Raw genomic sequence first — 21302 nt, forward strand, 5'->3', positions numbered from 1 at the left:
CCCGGAGCAGCAGCTGCCGGGCTGGGAGCGGCCAGGCCCGGAGCAGCTGGGTTGGGTGCGGCCAGGCCCGGAGCAGCGGCTGCCAGGCTGGGAGCGGCCAGGCCCAGAGCAACAGCTGCCAGGCTGGGAGCGGCCAGGCCCGGAGCAGCTGGGTTGGGTGTGGCCAGGCCCGGAGCAGCGGCTGACAGGTTGGGAGCGGCCAGGCCCGGAGCGGCCGGGACCGGAGCAACCGGGCCCAGAGCAGCCGGGTCGGGTGCGGCCAGGCCTGTAGCAGCAACAGCCAAGTCCAGAGCAACTAGGTCGGGAGCGGCAGTGACCAGACCCGGAGCAGCTGGTTGTGGAACGAACCAGAGCAACAGAGGCCAGGCCCGGAGCATCCAGGCCCGAAACAGCTCGCTCCTCGCCTGTCCCTGCCCACGGCTGCCTCTCAGACATGGCTGGAAACTTTTGCGGGAACTTGAGGGTCTGCTGAATCAAGTGATGAAGGCTTAGATCTGGATGTGTTGAGTTAGTATAGCGCTGGGGTGTTGATCTGTGAGTGCCTTGGGTGGGGCCTGGATGAGGCTGGTTGACCTATTTGAAAATGTCTTTTGTGTGAAGTGTATCATTGGGCATGTGGAGGTATTATTGATATGAGAAAATGCTAAGTAACAGATTTACTATCTGAAAAGGGATTTACTATCGGGGAAAGGGAGGGAGGAAGAGACTGAACATAAACTGTGCACCTATGGATGAGGACAATGGGGGATGGGGAGGGGGCAGAGGGTGGGGTGGGAACCTGGTGGAGGGGGGAAGAAATGAGGAACCTTTGTAATAATATGAACAATAAAGATTGATTTAAAAAAAAAAAAAAAAAAAAAAAAAAAAATAAAAATAAAAATGTATCAAAAAGCCGGAGATGACTGCGAATGACATCATCAAGGAACTACGAACTACTTAAAGAATGCACAAAAGATAGGTGTAGAGAGCATCACAAAGGAGAAACTCAGATCATAGACTTACAGAGTTGAAAGGTTTCAGAGGATATCCGAGTCCCCCTTCCAACAACTGCAGGAACCACCTCTACAACCAGATGAGGGAAGGAATAGGCTGGTGTCAGCACAGTTTGTAGAGTGACAACACAAACACCATCTGTACCTATGGAGGAGAATCTCACCTCTCCCATTTTTCCATTTATACAAAAATAGATTTTATCATTTTGGGGGTAAGAAGTAAGATTTTTAAATTTCATTTATTAACTAGAGGCCTGGTGCACAAATTTGTACACAGATGGGGTCCCCCAGCCTGACCGGTGGGAGGTTGGCTAACCACAGGAGGTTGGTTGTGGGAGCATATTGACCATCAACAGGCAGCTTCTGCATTGAGCGTCTGCCACTTAATGGTCAGTGAGCATCATAGTGACTGGTTGACCAGTCGTTCAGTTGCTTAGGCTTTTATATATATATATATATATATATATATATATATATATATATATATATATATATATATATATATATTAAATTTTATTGGGATGACACTGGTAAATAAGATTATATAGGTTTCAAGTGTATATTTCTATGATTTATGATCTGTACAGTACAGAGAAGTAAGATTTAAATATCTAGATTTGACAACCAGGTATACAATCATATTTTAAGCCAATTGACAAGCACTGTGCAGGGTGCTATAAAGAAACAAAGATGAATAAGACACCATCCAACAAGGAGCTTATAATCCACTGCAGAGATGAGGCCAACTCACACATGGTTCTCCTTTTTTCTTCTCTACTTAGATGAGTTATCAACTTCAGTTATTGGCCCATTACAGGTATCTCTCCAATTTGTCTCTCTCCACTTCATTCTTGTGCCTGAATTCCTCAAACTGCATCCCAGATGACCTTCCAGTCTTCCATCTCTTTTTGCAAATTGTCCCCCACATTAGTTTTAAGATTAATTTTCTTAAAACTGTTTTCACCAAGTTATTCTTTTTTTGTGTTTTTATTTATTTTAGAGATAGGAAGGGGAAGGGAGAGAGAAACATCGAACAGTTGTCTCTCACACATGCCCCAACTGGGGACAGAACCTGCAACCTGGGCATATGCCTAGATTGGAAATGGAACCTGAGATCTCTAGGTGCATGGGAATGACACTCAATCAACTGAGCCACACCAGCCAAAGCTCACCAAGTTATTCACTTGCTCAGAAAATCATAACAACTCCCAATTTGCCCCTGCACACTATAACAAAGCTGAACTCATCTGCAGACACAAGCTGTATTGGACTCAATAACTCATAGGGTCTTTACATTCATTGCTCGCTAACAATGAAGAAGTCCAAAAAAAAAAAAGAAAAAGAAAAGAAATCCAGTCCAATGTTTTCTAATTTGTTAAAACTACTTGAACTCTCTGGTTCTACTTGAACAAAATCCATATTTCTAACAATTATCTCAAGAACCGTATTGTTTCGGTAGGAATACCTCATTGAGACAAGGAATTCTAGGCAATGTCAGTTTTCCCAGGAATGCAGGAGTTTCCATCTCTAGAGCTTCCAAACTTTCACAGGCTGTCTCGCTGTTCGCTTTTACATCCTTACCTAACTTCTCATTACTCCCTTATATACAAGCTTCTCCTTTCCCCCATGAAAGAGGTTACGTCTTTTTTTATTTGTTTTGCTTTCTGCCCTTCTTACACACTTCCATTCCGTCTTTTCACTGCATAATGATTTACTCTTTCTAAATCTATTAACTCACTTTATTTATATTATTCTTGACCTAAAAAACAATACCAAAATAGTTCAGCCAATGTCTATGCCAGTGGTCGGCAAACGCATTAGTCAACAGAGCCAAATATAAGCAATACAACGATTTAAATTTCTTTTGAGAGCCAAATTTTTTAAACTTAAACTTCTTCTAATGCCACTTCTTCAAAATAGACTCACCCAGGCCATGGTATTTTGTGGAAGAGCCACACTCAAAGAGCCACACTCAAGGGGCCACACTCAAGGGTATTTTGTGGAAGAGCCATACTCACGAGCCGCAGTCTATGCCATTGGCAAGCCTAAGGTATGAGCAGAGGAGAAAGGAAAATGAAAAATAAAAAAAAAGAAAGAAAGAAAGAAAAAGTAGTAGAAGAATTTGGGAAAGATAAGTAATGATAATTGCTGTTGATATCAAGTGTTTAGGTTATGCCAGATACTTTCAATACATCTTCAGAACAACTTGCAATCTCCTAGCTTCGTGTTTAAAATGAGGAAACGGGGAGTTAAATTACCTGAGGCTGGTAAGGGTCAGAGACAAGATTGCATCCCAGGGTGAATTATGCCCATCCTCTTGCAACTAAAGAATATTATCTCCTTAACAGAGAGTAAAAAAAGAAGCACATAGTGGAGAAAGACAAGACCTTATTAACAATTGCTTCAAGTGCTACTAAAAAATAATAGCACCACTATTCACCAAAAATTATTTAGAGACATCCATTAAGCTTTTAGCATGACAAAACTTAAAATTTTTCTCTTATATGCAAACCCCTTTATCTCATGAATGCACATACTGCATGGTCAATTAATATTTGATAAAGATAGTCTATTCAATAAATGGTGTTGAAAAAATTGGACAGAGCCCTAACCAGAGTTTGGCTCAGTGGATAGAGCATCAGCCTGGGGATTCAAGGGTGCCAGGTTCAATTCCAGTCAAGGGCATGTACCTTGGTTGTGGGTACATCCTCAGTAGGAGGTGTGCAGGAGACAGCTGATCAATGTTTCTTTCTCATTGATGTTTCTAACTCTCTATCCCTCTCCTTTCCTGTCTGTAAAAAAGCAATAAAATATATATATTTTTAAATTGGACAGAAATTTACAGGAAAAAAAAAAAAGAAGAAGAAGAAGAAAGAGCACGGCCTGCATGGTTCAGTGGTTGGGTGTCAACCTATGAACCAGGTCACAGTTTGATTCCTGGTAAGGGTATATGCCCAGGCTGTGGGCTCATCCCCAGTGGGGGATGTGCAGGAGGCAGCCGATCAAGGAGTCTCTATCATTATTGATATTTTTTTAGCTCTCTCTCACTCTCTCTTCCTTTCTTAAATCAATAGAAATACATTTTAAAAACTAAACAAATCTTATACTATATACTTCTTACACTGTACACAAGAATATGGATTAAGGCCCTAACCGATTTAGACCAGTGGATAAAGCATTGGCCTGCGGACTGAAAGGTCCCAGGTTTGGTTCCGGTCAAGGGCATGTACTTTGGTTGTGGGCACATCCCCCACTAGGAGATGTGCAGGAGGCAGCTGAATCAGTGTCTCTCTCATCGATGTTTCTAACTCTTTATCCCTCTCCCTTCCTCTCTGTAAAAAATCAATAAAATATATATTTTTAAAAGAATATGGATTAAAAACTTAAATGTTAGCCTTGAATCCATGAAAATCCTAGAAAAAAACAGGCAATAAAATTTCAGATATTTCTCATCGCAATATTTTTTTCTGATATATCACCTAGGGCAAGGAAAACCAAAGGAAAATAAACAAATGAGACTATATCAAACTAAAAAGTTTTTGCACAGCAAAGGAAACCATCAACAAAATAAAAAGACAATCCACTAAATGGTAGAACATGAACGCCAATAATATATCTGATAAAGGGTTGATATCCAAAATTTATAAATAATTTATAAAACTCAACACCAAACAAACAAACCAATTAAAAACTGGGCAAAAGATTTGAATAGACAATTCTCTAAAGGGGATATAGAGATGACCAATAGACATATGAAAAGATGCTCCCTGCCGAAACCGGTTTGGCTCAGTGGATAGAGCGTAGGCCTGTGGACTGAAGGGTCCCAGGTTCGATTCCGGTTAAGGGCATGTACCTTGGTTGTGGGCACATCCCCAGTGGGGGGTGTGCGAGTATAGGAGGCGGCTGATCGATGTTTCTCTCTCATTGATGTTTCTAACTCTCTATCCCTCTCCCTTCATCTCTGTGAAAATTAATAAAATATATTTTTTTTTAAACGAAGGGAAAAAAAATACTCCCTGTCACTAATCATCAGAGAAATTCAAATTAAAACCAGAATGAGATATCACCTCATACCGGTCAGAATCAAACAATCAACAAGTGTTGGCGAGGGTGTGAAGAAAAGGGAATCTTTGAGCACTGTTGGTGGGAATGCAGACTGGTGCAGCCACTGTGGAAAACAATATGGAGTTACCTCAAAAAATTAAAAATGGAACTACTTTATGACCCAGTGATTCCACTTCTGAGAATATACAGGGTATCCCCCCAAAATGTATACACACTTTAACAGCTAATGGCTCAATTTTGAAAATAAAAATATATTTTAATAAACACTTCACAGTTATTTAAATTGTGTGTGTGCATTTTTGGGACACCCTAAATGAAGAAACCGGAAACATTAATTTAAAAGAATATATGCACCCCTATGTTATTTATAATAGTCAAGTGCCCATCAATAGATGAGTGGATTAAAAAGCTGCATACATTTACCTAATAGAATACTACTCACCCATAAAAAATAAGGAAATCTTACCCTTTACAGGGGTCTTCAAACTACGGCCCGCGGGCCACATGCGGCCCGCAGAGGAGTCTGATCCGGCCCACTAGGTTTTTTGGGCAGTGAGCGCAGCCAAGGTGTTACAGGAGGAATTAGTAGTTCATATAGTCCGGCCCTCCAGCTCTCTGAGGAACCGTGATCTGGCCCCCACTTTAAAAAGTTTGAGGACCCCTGCTTTAAGACAACATGGATGGACCTGGAGAACATTATGTTCAGTGAAATAAGCCAGTCAGAGAAAGACAAGTACCATATAATTTCACTTTTATGTGGAATCTAATGAACAAAATAGAAACAGACTATTAAATAGAAAACAGACTAACAGCTGTCAGAGAGGGTTGGAGGGGAGTGCGGGACAGGGTGAAAAAGGTGAAGGGATTAAGCAAAAAAAAAAAAAAATCAAAAATACCAACTCATAGTCACAGACAGACAAACATATGGTTATTACCAGAGGAAAAGGGGGGGGGGTAGAAGCGGGTATAGGGGGGATAAATGCTGATGGAGAGAGACTTGATTTGGAGGGGTAACTATAGAATACAGTATACAGGCGATGTATTACAAAATTGTGCACCTGAAACCTATATGATTTTATTAACCAATGTCACCCCAGTAAATTCAATTTTAAAAGTTTTTTTTTAAAGTGTTAGATCTAGCAGGTTCTCAGTATATATCTATTTTGAGCTCTATACTTCTTCCTCATATCTGCCCCCACCACCCTTTGCCTTCCAGCCTTTCTCCTCATTCATCCTGCCCTACATCCAATTCCTACCCTGCTCCTTCTCCATTGCCCGCACCCCTCCATGGGGACTCCCTCATTCCCCCCAAATTCCAATGATCCTCGCACCCCTTTTCCCGCCCTTTCCTTCCCCCCCCCTCCCCCCTCCAAGGTGACAAAGCTCGAGGAACTCATTGTCTTTCTCCCCCATCCTGGAAGCAGCCCACAGGACAGCCTTGTTACCATGACAACATAGCTGCTCGAAGCTGAAGGCGAAGGACCTGGTTGCCATGGCTTCCGCTTCTCCTCCTCCATCCATCCTCCGCCCGCGCGCGTGTGCCTCGCAGCTACGGCGCCTGCGCGACGCTCAGCGCGAAGGGGCGGGGCGGGAACGGGCTTCCGCGGGAGGGGGAGGAAGCAGAGAAAGGATAAGACAGGGAGTGGAGCTGGCACCTACGGCGGCCGGAGAGGGACAGGCCAAGACGGAGGCTGCAGGATGGTAGGTTGTGCGTAGAGGGAGGGGAGGGGAGGGGGACCGAGGGGCAGCGGGCTGTGCCTGCGGGGGGTCCGCGGGGGCCGCCCTCTGTGAGGGCCGCTCTGTCTTCCTCGGTCCTCAGAGGACCTCCACGTCCTGGGCGGGTGGGCCAGCCGGCCTCGGGGGGAAGAGCAGCTGGACATGGCTTTAGGGCGGTAGAAGGGGCGGGGAGAGGGCGCGATAGTGGGGCGAGAGAGGGCTGATGGAGGGGGGCGGCGGGACTGTCCCGAGCCAGGGGGAGCGCGCGGGTTGCGCGCGATCCGAGGGGTCCCGACCACTGCCGCAGGGAAGTCGCCGAGGAATAGGCGCGAGGGCTTGCGGGCGGGGGGCGGCAGCGGGACACGGGTCACACTGCGTGCGGGTGCAGCCCGGCGAGGAGGGCGGCCCGCGGGTCGGAGCTGTGTGGGAGGGGACAGTTTCCGGGTCCCCGGAGAGGACGTCCTGCCTCGGCGGACCACCGGCTCGCCTAGAGGCTGAGTGCGGGGGGGTAAGGCACGTGGGCTCGAGGTCTTGCCCTGGGGGATCCTGGCCTTGGAACCCGGCTCCGCAGCTCTTGGCTCTCCGCCCCCCGACCCTGATCTCCTTCCGGAACCCTGGCCTTCCGTCTTCCTGCTCCCCTCCTCCACCCTGTCCTAGACGTGCACGGCTCCCTGGCGCTCCTCCGTTGCCTTCCCACCTCGCTAATGCCGCTTCCCCTTACACACACACACACACACACACACAAACACACAAACCCTTTGTGATCTTCAGCTTACTGAACAGTATTCAACGAGAACTGCTCCACACATCCAGGGATTCCAGCCCTGGGAATGTCCGTGGAGAGGAGAGAACTCCAGGCTGTGGACTGACCCCTGGAACCTGGAAGCTGGGGCATCCCCGGGTGTGCACCTGGAGGGCTCTGCACTCCTCCCCACTCTACCCAGCTTGAGACCTGTTCCACACATCCCCTTGGAGAGCCACCTGGATGGCAGTGTTCTAACTGAAAAATGGAAAGAGAAATTGGTCATCTGATAACTGGAAAGGAGTGGCATGTAACAGGGAGGTATCATGAAAGGGAGAAGTGAGGAGTCCTGGCCCGGTGGCTCAGTGGGTTGGAGTGTTGTCCCAATACACCAAAAGGTTGCCAGTTCTACTCCACTCCAGGTCAGGGCACATATGGACATATGAGAGGCAACCGGTCAATATTTCTCTCTCACATCGATATTTCTCTCTCAAACCTATATATATATATATATATATATATATATATATATATATTCCTCATCCTAGGAGATAGATATATCCTAGGATGAGGATTGAAAAGAGGGGGGGGGGGGGTGTAGGGGAAAGAGAGGAATATCAGTGGCCAAATGCCTGAATGGCTGAAGAGAGAGGAGGCTGGAATTTGGAGGCGGAGGAGTCTCAATACCATGTGCTAACGTGAAGGATACCCCTGGGCAGAGGACTGGCACGGGATGGGAAAGCAGTGTGTTAGGGACATCTTTAAGGGTGAATGCTAGGATGGGGTGGAGAATTGAGGTAGCTTCTCCAGGGACAGAATACCTGATTTCAGTCAGTATGGTGGTGAACAGGAGCATGGAAGAAAGCAGACAGAGGCTCTGACATCAGCTGTGGGCTGATTGTCACTGTGGTAGGTATTGTACTTACCTTTAGGAAACGGTTTGGAAACAGGAGGTCAGAGAAAAATAATAGTTATACCTGATGTGTTAGTGTTTACCTTGTGCCAGACACTGTTGCATATATCAACTCATTTAATCCCTCCTAATAACTTTGTAAGTAAGTACTTTTATTATCTATTTTACAGACCAGGAAACATAAAGTAATTGCCCAAAGCAACTTACTCAACTAGTAAAGCAGGGATTTGAATCCAAATGGCAGACAGAAACTCTGACACCCCCCAGAAGGAAAGGCACCAGCTGGTGGGAATGCCCAGAGTTGAGAGCAAGGGCTGATTATTTGAAGAAAATAGAAGCTGTGAGTGGAGAAGAGTTAGATGAGTTTGGGGCAGTATGTTTGTGAAGGAAAGAAACTCAGAGAACCAAATCTCTGACCCTCAACTCTGCCTCTCATTTCCCCATCCCTACCCCTTGTTTTCCCCCCAGATGCGATTCATGCTGCTGTTCAGCCGGCAGGGAAAGCTGAGACTGCAAAAATGGTACCTGGCCACATCAGACAAGGAGAGAAAGAAGATGGTTCGGGAGCTCATGCAGGTTGTTCTGGCTCGCAAGCCCAAAATGTGCAGTTTCCTGGAGTGGAGAGACCTCAAAGTTGTCTATAAGAGGTGACTCCCCACCTGCTTTCAGACTTGCCTGGATCCTGCTTGATGGGGGCTTGGCAGTGGGTTTAAATAGCTGAGTAATATGCAGTCCCAGGATGGGGAGACCTGGGGCTCAGGACACCTCGAGGGCAGTGCTGAAATCCAGCTTTCTTTCCTTCCTACATTCACCTTAAAGAAATTCTTGTTCCCCAACTAACTGGTTTGGCTCAGTGGATAGAGCATAGGTCTTCAGGCTCAAGGGACTCAGGTTCGATTCTGGTCAAGGGCACGTCCCCAGTGGGGGGCAGGGGGGGTGCAGGAGGCAGCTGATTGATGTTTCTCTCTCATCCATGTTTCTGACTCTCCCTCTCCCTTCCTCTCTGTGGAAAATCAATAAAATATTTTTTGGGGAAAAACAAAAAAAAAAGAAGAAATTCTTGTTCCCCACTTACTTTTGCTCTAGTCTCACACCTACTTCACACACATACTTCTGTCCCAAGGGCCATATCTTGTCCGTTACACATGTCCCTTGCTGTCTCAGTCATAAATAATAAATCCTGTGCCACTTTCCCAACACACACACACACACACACACACCACCATTTCTAGTTCCTTCTCTGAGGAGGTGAAATTAGTTGGCTCAGGTTTTTGCTGAGTCAAACCGAGCAGGTCAGAGAGCAGGAGGAGGAAAGAGTTTGTTTGTTGCCTGTTAGTGAGAGGCACTAAGCGGCTGAGCGAGTTACTATTTGTATATCCTGGAGCCACCCCAGTTTTGTCCCGAAGCCACACAGACCCTGGGCTTGGAATAAGGAGAAATGAGAGGTTTGAGCCCAGAGTGTCTGGGTCCTGGGGCAGGCCAATAGCCCTTTCAGCTGTCTCTCATGTGCCCCTCTCCTCAGATATGCCAGCCTCTACTTCTGCTGCGCCATCGAGGGCCAAGACAATGAGCTCATCACCCTGGAACTGATCCACCGATATGTGGAGCTCCTGGACAAATACTTTGGCAGCGTAAGTCACCCTCCCCTGTTTCCATACTCAGCAATCCCCTCTTCCCTCCCAACTCTGGGGTCCTTGGAATCTCTGCCCTGGAATACCAGGGAGAGGTGAAGTTGGAGCAGTGAGAAGGGTAAATAATCTCCCTCTTTAGCCATGCCCTTTAATCAGTCTGGGGGAGGAGGTAGAGACCAGAATCTGCCTCTCAATCAATCCATCTAGAACTCAGCTCAGACTTCTCATAAAAGGACAAAAGTCATATTCAGATTTTATCAGCAGTTCCTGATCTTAACGACTCCTTCCCTGCCCCAAAGAATTTAGGGAAGAAGGCTAACCCAGTGCTGGTGAAAACAATGTCACAGATTCTGAGTTACAAGGCAACGAAAGCCACAGTCAAGGAGAAAGAGGCAAGAGAAGGAGAAGGAAACCTGGTCCAAGTACTAGGGCCTAGGGGTCAGGAGGACATAGACCTGGGGCAGGAACTAAGGTTGGAGGGTAGTCATGAAGAAGAGGAGACATATTGAGAAACGAGGTGGCACATGTGGGGTGGGAATGCACTTCATTACTCTGCCTTTTCACCCTCTTCTCAGGTGTGCGAGCTGGACATCATCTTCAATTTTGAGAAGGCTTACTTCATCTTGGATGAGTTCTTGATGGGGGGTGATGTCCAGGACACCTCCAAGAAGAGTGTGCTGAAAGCTATTGAGCAGGCTGACCTGCTGCAGGAGGTATGGGCCTGGGACAGTGAGGAGGAGGAGGAGGAGGAGGAGGAAGAGTATCATGGTAGAAGGTGCCCTCCCTCCCCTGAACACCCTGCCTGCCTGCCACATCTGCCCCTTCCCACCACCGCCAAAGGGCCCCCTCCCTGTGGGGTCTGGCCCCCTCACCTGTTTGGGGTGGGAGGAGGTGGTGGCAGATAGCCACCTGTGTCAATTCTCTCCTGGAAAGACCCAGGGTGTCTCACCGCAGGCAAATCTCCTTTGTCTCTTGCTTCTCTTGGCATATAAGGGTTGCTCAGAGAATTGGAGAAGAAACAAATGGTAGATAATGCTTTTCTTCCCTGATGTCTGCCCCCTTACCCCTTTTTTTGCATGCACATACTCAAAATGAGCCTCTGATTTTCAGAAGCAAAAAGCTGTAGGGACTTGGGGGTTGGTGAACAGGTCACCTAGCTGTTGTTTCACCCTGCTATCCGGTGTCCCTGCCCTCAGCCCATTACTGCTTGCCCCCTCTCTGCTGTGCCACTGCTGAGGCTTGGTGCAGGAAGATGAGTCACCGGAATCTGCAGTGACAAACAAGCTGGCATGAGCTGGCTCTGAGGAGGGGGTGAGATAGGGGTGCAATAGGAGAAAAAGCAGAATTGAACTTGCCACATTACTGATACAGATTCCCTTACACACACACACATACACACACACACACACACATATACACATATACATATTAGCACACACATCCCCTGGCACATACACCCCTATTACTAGTGCTCTGCTCGGACCCCAATGACTCATCTCTCTGCAGTCTAGTTCACCTTACCTCAGAGACCTGATGCCAACCTCTTACTCGCCCACAACACTGAACAAAAGGTCCTAACCATTTGCCACCCCCACAGCCCTCAGAAAGTGTTTCCTATCCTCAAGTCATAGCTTCACTCTTTCACTTCAGATACTAAGCTGGGCCCCCCTGCTCACCAACTTGGTCCCTGGTTCTCTGGGGGGCGCAGGGGACGGACTCAACCTGAACCCCCCCTCTGCCACAGTTGGCTCTGGGAGGTATTCCTATGGGGGCCTGGGAAACTCCCCTGAAGGGTCCCCCACTGTGCTGCCTTGAACTCACATTGGCTTCTCTCTTTCTCTCCCCACTTCCCCGTTTCTCTGTGTCCTTCCTCCATCCTTGTGATGCTGTTGTCCTGCCCACCCACCTCCCTCATTCCCTGTCTGCCTTTCCTACTGTCTCTGCGTCACCCTCTGTTTGTCTCTGCCTTAGGAGGATGAGTCGCCACGCAGCGTGTTGGAGGAGATGGGACTGGCATAGCCCCTGCCCAGGCCACATGGAGACGTGGGGAGCTGGTGGAGAGGCAGGGCACAAGTGGCCCTTTTCTTGGTGGGACTCAGCTGTCCCTCCTCTGCTGTCTCACCTTCTTTTGGAGTGAGCTATAGGCTCAGGACCCTCAAACAGTCCCTTCCTCCACCCCCTACCTCCTGTGTCCCCTTTTCCTACTGAAGGTTTTTGGAGCTAGGAGGCAGGAAAATAGGACCAAGACCCAAGATGGGGGTGCTATTTGGCTTTCATTCCCTGCCTTTGAAGAACTGTTACTCCAAATTTCCTTCCCTCCCCTTATAATTGTAAATATATAAATATGTCAGGTTAAAGGGAAAAGGTTTTCAGGGCTCTTCTCGTCTCCCTGCCCCATATCCTACCTCCACCCCCCCCCCCACCCCTGCAGCCAGCCAGGGCAGCTTCTCTGCCTGGGAAGGGGGCATCTGTGTCATCCTTTCCCCTCCCCTGCACCCTCCCTTCCTTCTTGGCTGCGGTAGGGCCTCTGTCCAGTGCTTGGGGAGGAACAACGTAGTTAATTTTTTTCTAACCTTGCCGCTTTGAGGGAGGGAGGGTTGGGGGAAGGGCAGGGTTCATAGGAGACTGGGCCCTATCTCGCCTTCACTCCATATTCGGGGTGAGGCAGAAACTAAGGGGTTGGTGGGGGTGGGCAAGTGTCTGACTCTATTTCCTTTCCTCTGAAATAAAAGAAAAGCATTTCTGGACTTCGCCTGCCTGAGGCTCTGTGAAAAGATAGGGCTGCTGGGATCAGTTAGGAAGGGAAGGGAACACTGCACTTGACTCGTCCCCAGAAAAGGGGTTGCCAGATTAGAGCCAGAAATAAAATAAAAGATACACAGTTCAGTTTGTATGATAATGAATAATTTTTGTTGTTGTTAACCCTCACCAGAGAATATCTTTCCATTGAAAGCATCATTGATGTGTCTCACATTGATTGGTTGCCTCCCCAACTCAGGATTGAACCTGAGACCCTTTGGTGCACAACTGATGGTCCAACCCCTGAGTAACACCGGCCAGGACAACGAATAATTTTTAAGGTTAATTGTATCCTATGCAAATGTATCCATTGCTTATCTAAAATACATATGTAACCGAGTATCCTGTATTTTATCTGACAACCCCTACCAAAAATGTATTTGCTGGCTCAATGTCTCCGCAACCAGCTAGCTCCTTGAGCTGTCTTCAGCCAGAGAGGAGAAACTTCCTCTAAGGTTTCACTCCTCTAAGGTTTCTTTGTAGGAGATTTCATTTGCCTGGTTTATTTTTATATGGGAAGGAGACTCCCTAGTTCAAGGATATATTCTACCTCCTATGCTTAGGAAAGGGTTGAGAAGTGGCTAAAACTAAGATGTCTCTGTGGCTGCCAAATGCCCCCTGTCCCCATGTTTATTGTGAAGTGTGTAGGACCAGGGAATTTAGGGAGCAGTAAGGGCGGGGTGTCAGTGAGTTGGGACAGGTTCTGTGCCTGTGTGGCCCTTCAGTCAAGATTAGAGCCTCCTAGGTAGCCCAGTGCTCTGGCTTCTTATCTACTTTGCATCTCTGCCAGGCCCGGGGAGCCATGACTTTAACCACCATATAGGGTTTGCACATGGATGTGAGCCAGTTCTTCCCCCAAATAGTTTTAAAAAGGGTTGGTGCCACTCAACCCTCCCTTTTGAGCTGGAGGAGATGGGTGTTGTGGCTGGCGTTTCCCTCACCGCCCCTTGGGAAGGACGCTCAGACCCAAGGGGACGGGTGAATAACCGAGAACAAAGTCCTAATAAAATAGTCACTTTTATTTCTTAGCAAAACTATTTCCTCCGTGAGGGGGTATTTACAAGAGAGAAGGGAAAGAAGGTAAATTCACAGCGATGTGGAGGGGCTGTGGGAGGCCCACAGGGCAGCAGATAGACACAAATGGAACAGGGGGACTAGGTGGGGACAGCGGGAGGGAGCTCGCACAAGCTATCCGCTCGCCTGCGCTGGCACTGGGATAGCCACGAGTGAGTTTGGGAAGTTCGGGCTTTGGGCCCAGGAAGAGGTATGACTGGCCCTCCTCGCAGTCCGCGGGCGAGGCGGGGCGGGGGCCGAGGGCGGGGCTGGGGCGCATGCAAATACCCAGAGGGACAGGAGCGACACGGAGGGGGGTGACCACGCGCCGCGGTGGCGCTCGGGGGCGGGACCGGTCACGGGCGTTGGAGCAGCACGTGCTCGATGTAATTCTCCAGCTCCTCCTGCTCCTGCAGCCGGCGCTCCTCCGCCTCTGCCTCCGCCTGCGCGCGCCGGGCCTGGGCCTCCCCGCCCGGGTAGTGGCGCGAAGGTGGCAGGAGGGCATGGTGGTAGTGGCGGCGGCGCGAGGCAGCGGGCGGCTGCAGCGTCCGCGGCCGGATGTAGTTGGGAAAAGGGTGGTAGGGCCCTGGGGGAAACACCTCGTCCTCCTCCCGATCCCAAGGCGGGAGCACCTCGTTCCAATCCTGCAGCTGGTCTCCAGCGGGGACCGGGACGGGGGCGGGGGCGGGGGCGAGGGGCGGGGGCTGCGGGGATCGGATGTGGGTGGGCACGGGGGCAGCCCGTGGGGGAGGCACGGGCTCGGGAGGGGCGTTCTTCTTCCGCTTCCGCTTCTCCTCCACCTCCTCGATGATGCTGACCACGTCATCCGCCGGCAGGTGGAGTTTGGTGGACAGCTCAATGAGGCTATCGATGGTCTGTGGGTCCATCTCGTCGTCGTCGTCCTCCTCCTCTCCGCCCTCCTCTGCCCCCTCGCCGTCCTGCCGACGGTGGCCGGGCATCTCCTCCTGGGAGCGCTTGTCCTCAGCGGCGGCTTCCCTGTCCTCCTCCTCCTCCGCGAACAGTAACGCGTTCTGCCGCGCCCTCTCCGCCTCCTCCGCCTCCGCCTCCGCCTCCGCCGCCTCCGCGTCCTCTTCCCCCACCCGCTCCTCGCCGCCGCGTCTCTCCTGCTCCACCTCCTCCTCCCCCCGCTCGCTCTGCCGCACCTCCGGCTGCAGTCCCCGACCCCCCAGGCTGCGTTGGCGGGCCCCACCCTGTAGCAGATACTGGAGGAGCAGGTCCGAAGCCAGGTCCGCCAGCCGCTCCTCTTGCGCCGCGGCCTGCCGGGTGGCCTCCGCCTGCCGCCTCCCTGCCTCGACCTGAGCCAGCCCCTGCTGGAGAAGGCGCTCCCCCGCCTCGGAGCCGCTCAGGAGTGAGCCCTCCGGCCGGCGCGCCTTGGGGAAGGGGGTGCCCAGGCTTTGGTACGCCTTGGACAGGGGTGCCAATCCCTCGCCTACGTGTGTTTTGGGGGAAGGCACTTTTTCCCCGAACTGGTGGGCTTCGGGAAGGGGGCGGCTCTCGGGCATGTGGACCTGGAATTGCTGGAGAGCCGCGGGTGGCAGGGGTGCGCGCTCCGGGACGCGCGCCTGGAACTCCCCCCAGGAAGCGCGCCACACGCGCTCGGGCCCGGGGCTCTCCAGGTTGACTCGGGTCAGGGTGTGCGTGCGAGTTTCCGTCTCTGCTGCTGCGGTCTCCTGCTGGCGCTTGGCATTGCTCGGACTGAAATCTCTCAGTTCCTGGAGCAGGGCAGCCAGCGTCTCCAGCTCCTCAGAGGGGTCGCTCGCCTCGGGACCATTCTCCTGAGTCTGAGGGCGAGGCGGGGCCGCGGGCGCGTGAGTCTCTGGCGCTGGGAGGCTGTGGGTCTGGCTTTTCACAGTCTCGGTTAACAGAGCTTCTGCTGCTTCTTCCGCTGGCTTCAGCTGGGAGCCGCTGGGCGCCGGGGGCGAGGCCGGGCGGTCCAGTGCCTGTATCAGCACTGCGGCCAGCGCCCGGGGATCCACACCCTGGAAAAGCTCCCCCTCGTCCTGCGGCTCTGAATTTCGAGCGGCTCGGACCTCTGGGGTGCGACCACCATCGTTCAGCCCGGGCACTGCGACCCCAGCTACGGATTCTTTATGCTCGGAGCTGAGGGAAGGTGACTGTACCTCAAGGCGCCCGGGGGGCGCTCCTCCCAGCCCCTTAATCAGTACAAGGAAGCAGAAGAGGGCGGAAACTGGCAACCTGAGCGATTTCATGACCGGGGGGCTGCCGGAGGCTGAAAAATAGGAGGGAAGGAAAGAAAGAAAGGATTTCTTTAAGAATTTTCTGCTCTCTGATTCTATATTCCTTTCCCCCACCTTTATAATCAGGAAATCGGGGTTTCCCCTAACCTTACCCAGAAGAGGGACCTTCAGGCGCAAAGAAGGAAGACGTGCCGATCTCTGGAGTCGTGTAAATGGGAAAATGCCCACAACCCTCGCACCCACTGTGCCTCCTCGCCCCCTTCTCTGAGCCATCTCATTGCCCGCGCCCACGTATTAAGCAGTGAGGATAACGGGGAAATCTCTGCTCCCTCCCCACAGGACTCTCTGGATGGTGCGTGGGCGACTTCAGCAGCAAGAAAAAAGCGGCGTCTCCCCACTTACCAGGGACCCTTACAGGGGGCTCCCCGATGTGTTTTCAACACCCCCATCTGGGAGGAACGAGAACCCACCCTCCCTCACACCCTCCGCCGCCAGGGTTGGAGGGACAGACACCGGAGTATTTACCAGCTGGTGTCACGGCGCAGGAGGTGGAGAGGAGGGTCGAGGCGGGGTGGGGAATGGGGAAGACCGGAACGCTTCCGCCTCGGCTCCAGAGGTGGTGGCCAGGATAGGACCGCTGGTCGAGGTCTGGCGTCCAGTGGGCTGGGCTCCGCTGGATCCGGGCTGCTAGCTCGCTCAGGCTTCAGCACGCTGGACAGCGCCCGCGCCGCTGCCGCCTTATAAACGGGAGCGCGCAGTGTCACGTGGGATTGCCCCGCCCCATTGACGTCACTGTTCATTCATGGGGAAGCGGGCGGGCGCCTAGAGGCGGGAGGATGCCCAGCGATTGGAGGAAGCGGTGTTCTCCCGGCCTGCGACTGCGCACTGGGGTCCTCGGCTGGAGGGGCGTGCGCTAGTGGCGCTCCGGGGAAATGAATGAATGAATGAATGAATGAATGAAATGTCGAAGCGGGCGGGGTTGGGGGCTATGAATGAATGAAGGAGGGACAAGGAGAAAAGGATGAATGAATGAATGGAAAGGTGGATGCAGAGACACTGCAAGACTGGAGGGTGGGTTTTACCTAACAATTTGCAGCGGCGGGAGCCCGCATCGCGAAACGGATGGGGCACTCCCAGGTCTGACAGGGCGCCAGTAAGAAATCCATGGCTGGGGAGAGGGAGGATAAGGAATCCAAAGCGGGGCAGGCAGGGGCAGTCTCCCCACCCTCCGATCTCAGGTCCATGGGGAACACGCCCAAGGACGGTGTGAACCTGAGAAAGGAGAGGTGCGGGCGCCGTACGCGGATCGCGGATCCGCGGTGCGGGGTGCCGGCCCTGGGCCGGAGCAGATGGGTGGATCTTGCGGTTTTGATAATCCCACCGAGAAGGGTCCAAGTTGGAAGAGAAGGGAAATATTGAGGATGTGTGTGGCTCTGTCGTGTCTGTACACTGTCGGTGTGTGTCTGAAGAAAAAGGTGTGTCTGTCCAGTTGCCTCTATGTTGGCGCCTCTGCTGTGCCCCCCTTTCAGCCCACCACTCCCCATCCCCCTTCAGTTTCTTTTCCTCCTGCTCCCCCTCCCCCCACAAAGGACGTTTGGAGGGCAAGAGCAAACCAGGTGGGGAGGGGGTTGCGCAGGTGGGGGGCGGTGGCTCAACTTCAGCTCCCTCCATGGCTTGAAGGGAAGGTTGAAACATGTAGGGGGTGGGGGTGGGCCTGCAACGTCAGAGAACGCCCCTTACTGCAACCCGACCCCTCGACCGTATCTCCGGCCAGAAGGGCTGGGGCTAGGGGCATGGCCAGCTAGAGGTTCCGGGGGGTTGGGGGCGATGACGCACAGATTGCGCAAAGAGAATCTATCAGCAAGCCGGGTCCAGTGAAGGGAGACCAGCCGTGGGCGGGGGTGGAGGGGGGACGGAAATGGGGAGGGGGCAGGGGAGAGAGGAGGGAGCCAAGGGGAGCCGCCAGTGCAGGAATGAAGGGGAGGGAGGGGGGCTTTGGTGCAGGCAGAGAGCTGTGCGGAGGCGTGGGCAGCGAAAGGGGGGAGTTACAATGACACACACCAGACACACAAGAACTGCAGGCACGGGGGTACCATGGGCACACGCAGGGCTGATTGTCAGAGCCAGTCCTCAACCCCCTCCTCATCTCTTCCTACCACTAATCCTCCTCCTCCTTTCCCTCCTCCTCCCCCTCCTCCTCCTTCTCCCCTCCTCCTCCTCTTCTTCTTCTTCCTCCTCCTCCTCCTTCTCTTTCCTCCTCCTCCTCCTCTTCCTTCTTCCTCTCTCTCTCTCTCTCTCTCTCTCTCTCTCACACACACACACACACACACACACAATCACTCACGTGTTTTCCCTCTATAGCCAACAGTGGCTTCTCGGTTCCATCAATGGCTCCACTTTCCCAGAAGAAAGCCCATCAGCTCTGCGAGGAAAGAGGTGGGGAGGAGGAGAGAGAGGAAAGAGAGAAGACAGCAGGAGAGGGAAGAAGGAAGGAGGGAATCTGCAAAAGGTAGAAGGACCAGGCAAAGGAAGAAAAAATGCTGACAGCCAAGGTGACTGCGGAGATGCCAAGGAAAGAAGGGAGAGGAGGGGGTAACAGACCCCACGGCAGTACCTCACCCCCACACACCAAATCTAGGATGTCCTGCTGCCCTTGTACCCCCTGATTCTTCCTTTCCCTCCCCATCTCCCTCTTCCCCCCCCTGTGGTTTCTGAGAACGTTGGAATGAGGAGGGGGGTCACATTACCTTCCCGAGGAGGATGAATCAGAGAGAGATGGTTCCGACATCTGGAGAGGGGGAGGGGAAGCCATCCCAGAGCCAGGCAAAGCGGGGGAGCCATGGAGGAGACTGTGAGGCTGATGGGGCTAAGCCACCAAGTGTGAGGGGAGGCAGGCACCTAGAGAAACTGTGTTACTGTGGGCTCATGGATGTGGACACGCACCTCTGTGTGTATATACATGTGTGTGTATGTGCACAGAGATTAGTGAAATAAATGGGAGGAAAGAAAAGGAAAGAGGTTTGGGGGGGCCAAGAGTGGTCGTGCTCCGATTTAAACACGCTGTCTTTTCCAGTGTGTGTGGTTGTGTTTTTGCCTGTTTCCAGGTATCTGTGTGTGAATAGGTGTGGGTTCTGAGCCCTTCTGCCAGTATACCTGGGTAGTTAAGAGTCTTGAATCTGGAACATGTGCCTGGGTTGGTGCGTTGAGTGTGTGTGTGTGTGTGTGTGTGTGTGTGTGTGTGTACAGGTATGTCTTTTGCAGTTCTCTGGGTCCTTCCATGTCTGTTGGTATATGTTAGAGGTTATGTGGACTACTGTGTGCTCTTTCCTGCCCCTTCCCCACATTCACCTTTTCTCTAGATTTCTATGCCATAAAGCCTCAGAATCCGAGCCATTCGTCTGCAGCCCTCAAGTTCAGGTCCTTGCCCCTGTTTACAGAGCGTTCCTCCATTCCTCCCCAACTCCCATGCCTCCTTTTCTGCGCTCTAGACCAGAAGAACGGCTCAGAAATTAACGTCCCTAGAGCCTCAGCCATCTTGGGGTAAGGGAGGTGGCAAGAAGGTGGGAGTCCCGGGCACCGAGGGCTATAGGCTTGATGATTCCACAATCTGGTTCTTGATCCCTCTTATCTGGGTCTGTTTCTGCCTCTCTCCTTCCCAGTTCCCTACCTGGGCCAGTTTATTCATGAGCACTCTACCTCTCGAAGATGTACTGTGTTCTTCAGACCTTGCTGCCTTTAGGGTTTCTGAGGAAGAAGCTGGATTGGGGACAGGTTCCTGGGATCCGGGAAAGAGGGAGTTGACAAGGAAGAAAGAGAAATGGAGAGAGAGCTGGGAAAGGCAAAGCTGAGATGGGGATTTGGAGGGGATGCCTGGCGTTTGCTCTGAGTTGTTTGTACAAATGCATCTCTCTTTGTCTTTGTTTCTGAATCGCTCACTCTCCAGTAGGGTAAGAGAAGATGGGGTCTAGCAGATTAATGATTCAAGCTAAAGCTTTGGAAAACCAGGAGAGGGAAGCATTGGGTCTTTCCCCTGAGAGAAAGTTCGGGAGAGAAAAAGAGCAAGGGCTTGTCCCCCTCCCCTTTCCTCCTCTGCCCCTCCCCCACATACCTCCAGGTTCCTCCTCCTTCTCTTCCTCTCCCCCAACCGGTGACTCACCTCTGCAGGCTTTCATTGCGTCAGCCATGGGGGCGGGGGTGGGGGAGTGAGGCTGGGCGGGGGAACTTTATGAGAAGGGCAGGGGTCTCCACTTTGGAGGGAAAGAAGCTGCTGAGCCACCCCCCCCCCGAAAATGACCCCATTAGAATGCATTATTGCCCTATCCTCTGCCACCCCAGTTGAGTAGAGTTGGGAGTCCTGGGAAGGGGACTGGGAGAGGGCTGGGGGCCACTGACAGGTCTGGGAATTATAAGTAATAGGAAGGGGCTGCTCACCCTAATTTTCAGTCCCCTGGTCCCATTCCCTCATACTCCCACCCACTCCTGAGTGGAGGAAGGGAGACCCAGGAAGCCGGGGGGGGGGAGGACAAAGCCGCAGAGATGAGTCACCAAGAAAGGGAGAGAGAGGAAGAGACAGAGATGAGGAGAGACACAGAGAGAGACAACTACTGGAGAGACCGAGAAAAACACACACGCCATGAAGGAAGGTGATACCCACAAACTAACAAGAAAAAGGGAATTGTTTGCTTCCATAACCCTGAGTCAGCCTCCTCCAACACCCACCTGTCACACACACACACACACACACACACACACACACACACCATCATTCAGAGTTACATTGACATTCTGAGACACACCCATTTACACAAACACAATGTCACACCTAGCCTAGAAGACCCATGCTGAAGATGTGACAGGGTAATGGAGATTTGCGTTGAGAGCCTTCATTCTTCTTACATGGGATAGTGGAAGGGGGTAAAAACTCTGAAGGTATGTGACTTCAAAAACCCAAGATGCGGATCAGGGACTCGGAGGCTACGCCTTACACACACGACAACACACACACACACAGTTCCCTGCCTCCCCAGCCACAGCACACAGCAACATATCATGCATCGTCCTCATCAAAGACACTTGGGAGTACCTGATTCTAGGGTACACCAGCCACGATGTCCCGAACTCATCTCACCCAGACACCCTCTTACTTGTACACACATGTACAGAAACGCAGAC

General features: G+C 51.6%; 2 protein-coding genes and 1 long non-coding RNA gene across 5 annotated transcripts; 1 reads left to right on the forward strand and 2 right to left on the reverse strand.

Annotated features, from left to right (window-relative positions):
- Positions 1–5364: 5364 nt before the first annotated feature.
- On the reverse strand, positions 5365–6641 carry LOC311621496. Its single transcript, XR_014794835.1, has 3 exons — positions 6503–6641; positions 5734–5820; positions 5365–5536 (listed from the first exon to the last, which is right to left on the reverse strand). It is a non-coding gene; the product is annotated as an uncharacterized lncRNA (long non-coding RNA).
- Positions 6642–6649: 8 nt separating this feature from the next.
- On the forward strand, positions 6650–12952 carry AP1S1 (adaptor related protein complex 1 subunit sigma 1). The gene is made up of 5 exons (XM_084881595.1): positions 6650–6758; positions 8897–9075; positions 9951–10059; positions 10635–10772; positions 12031–12952. The coding sequence occupies exons 1-5, from the start codon at positions 6756–6758 to the stop codon at positions 12076–12078; spliced, it is 477 nt and encodes a 158-aa protein (XP_084737721.1). The 5' UTR covers positions 6650–6755; the 3' UTR covers positions 12079–12952.
- Positions 12953–13856: 904 nt separating this feature from the next.
- VGF (VGF nerve growth factor inducible) lies at positions 13857–21235 on the reverse strand. Of its 3 annotated transcripts, none has more exons than XM_084881551.1 (3): positions 21214–21235; positions 16656–16867; positions 13857–16162 (listed from the first exon to the last, which is right to left on the reverse strand). In XM_084881551.1, exon 3 carries the CDS (start codon positions 16140–16142, stop codon positions 14268–14270), a length of 1875 nt encoding a protein of 624 aa, XP_084737677.1. In that variant the 5' UTR covers positions 16143–16162; positions 16656–16867; positions 21214–21235; the 3' UTR covers positions 13857–14267. The 3 variants fall into 3 exon arrangements, with proteins under 3 accessions (XP_084737677.1, XP_084737679.1, XP_084737678.1); XM_084881553.1 differs by lacking the exon at positions 21214–21235 and adding an exon at positions 18475–18490; XM_084881552.1 differs by lacking the exon at positions 21214–21235 and having other exon boundaries at positions 16656–16885.
- Positions 21236–21302: the final 67 nt, after the last annotated feature.

This window comes from Pipistrellus hanaki, assembly GCF_964339955.1.
Source record: "Pipistrellus hanaki genome assembly, chromosome: 4".
NCBI lineage: Eukaryota > Metazoa > Chordata > Mammalia > Chiroptera > Vespertilionidae > Pipistrellus > Pipistrellus hanaki.

Coding starts and splice junctions, on each gene's coding strand:
- AP1S1 (XM_084881595.1), top strand. Junction 9,076..9,950: donor CTCAAAGTTGTCTATAAGAG/GTGACTCCCCAC, acceptor CCCTCTCCTCAG/ATATGCCAGCCTCTACTTCT. Junction 10,060..10,634: donor TGGACAAATACTTTGGCAGC/GTAAGTCACCCT, acceptor CCCTCTTCTCAG/GTGTGCGAGCTGGACATCAT.
- VGF (XM_084881551.1), bottom strand. CDS start 16,142: ATGAAATCGCTCAGGTTGCCAGTTTCCGCCCTCTTCTGCTTCCTTGTA.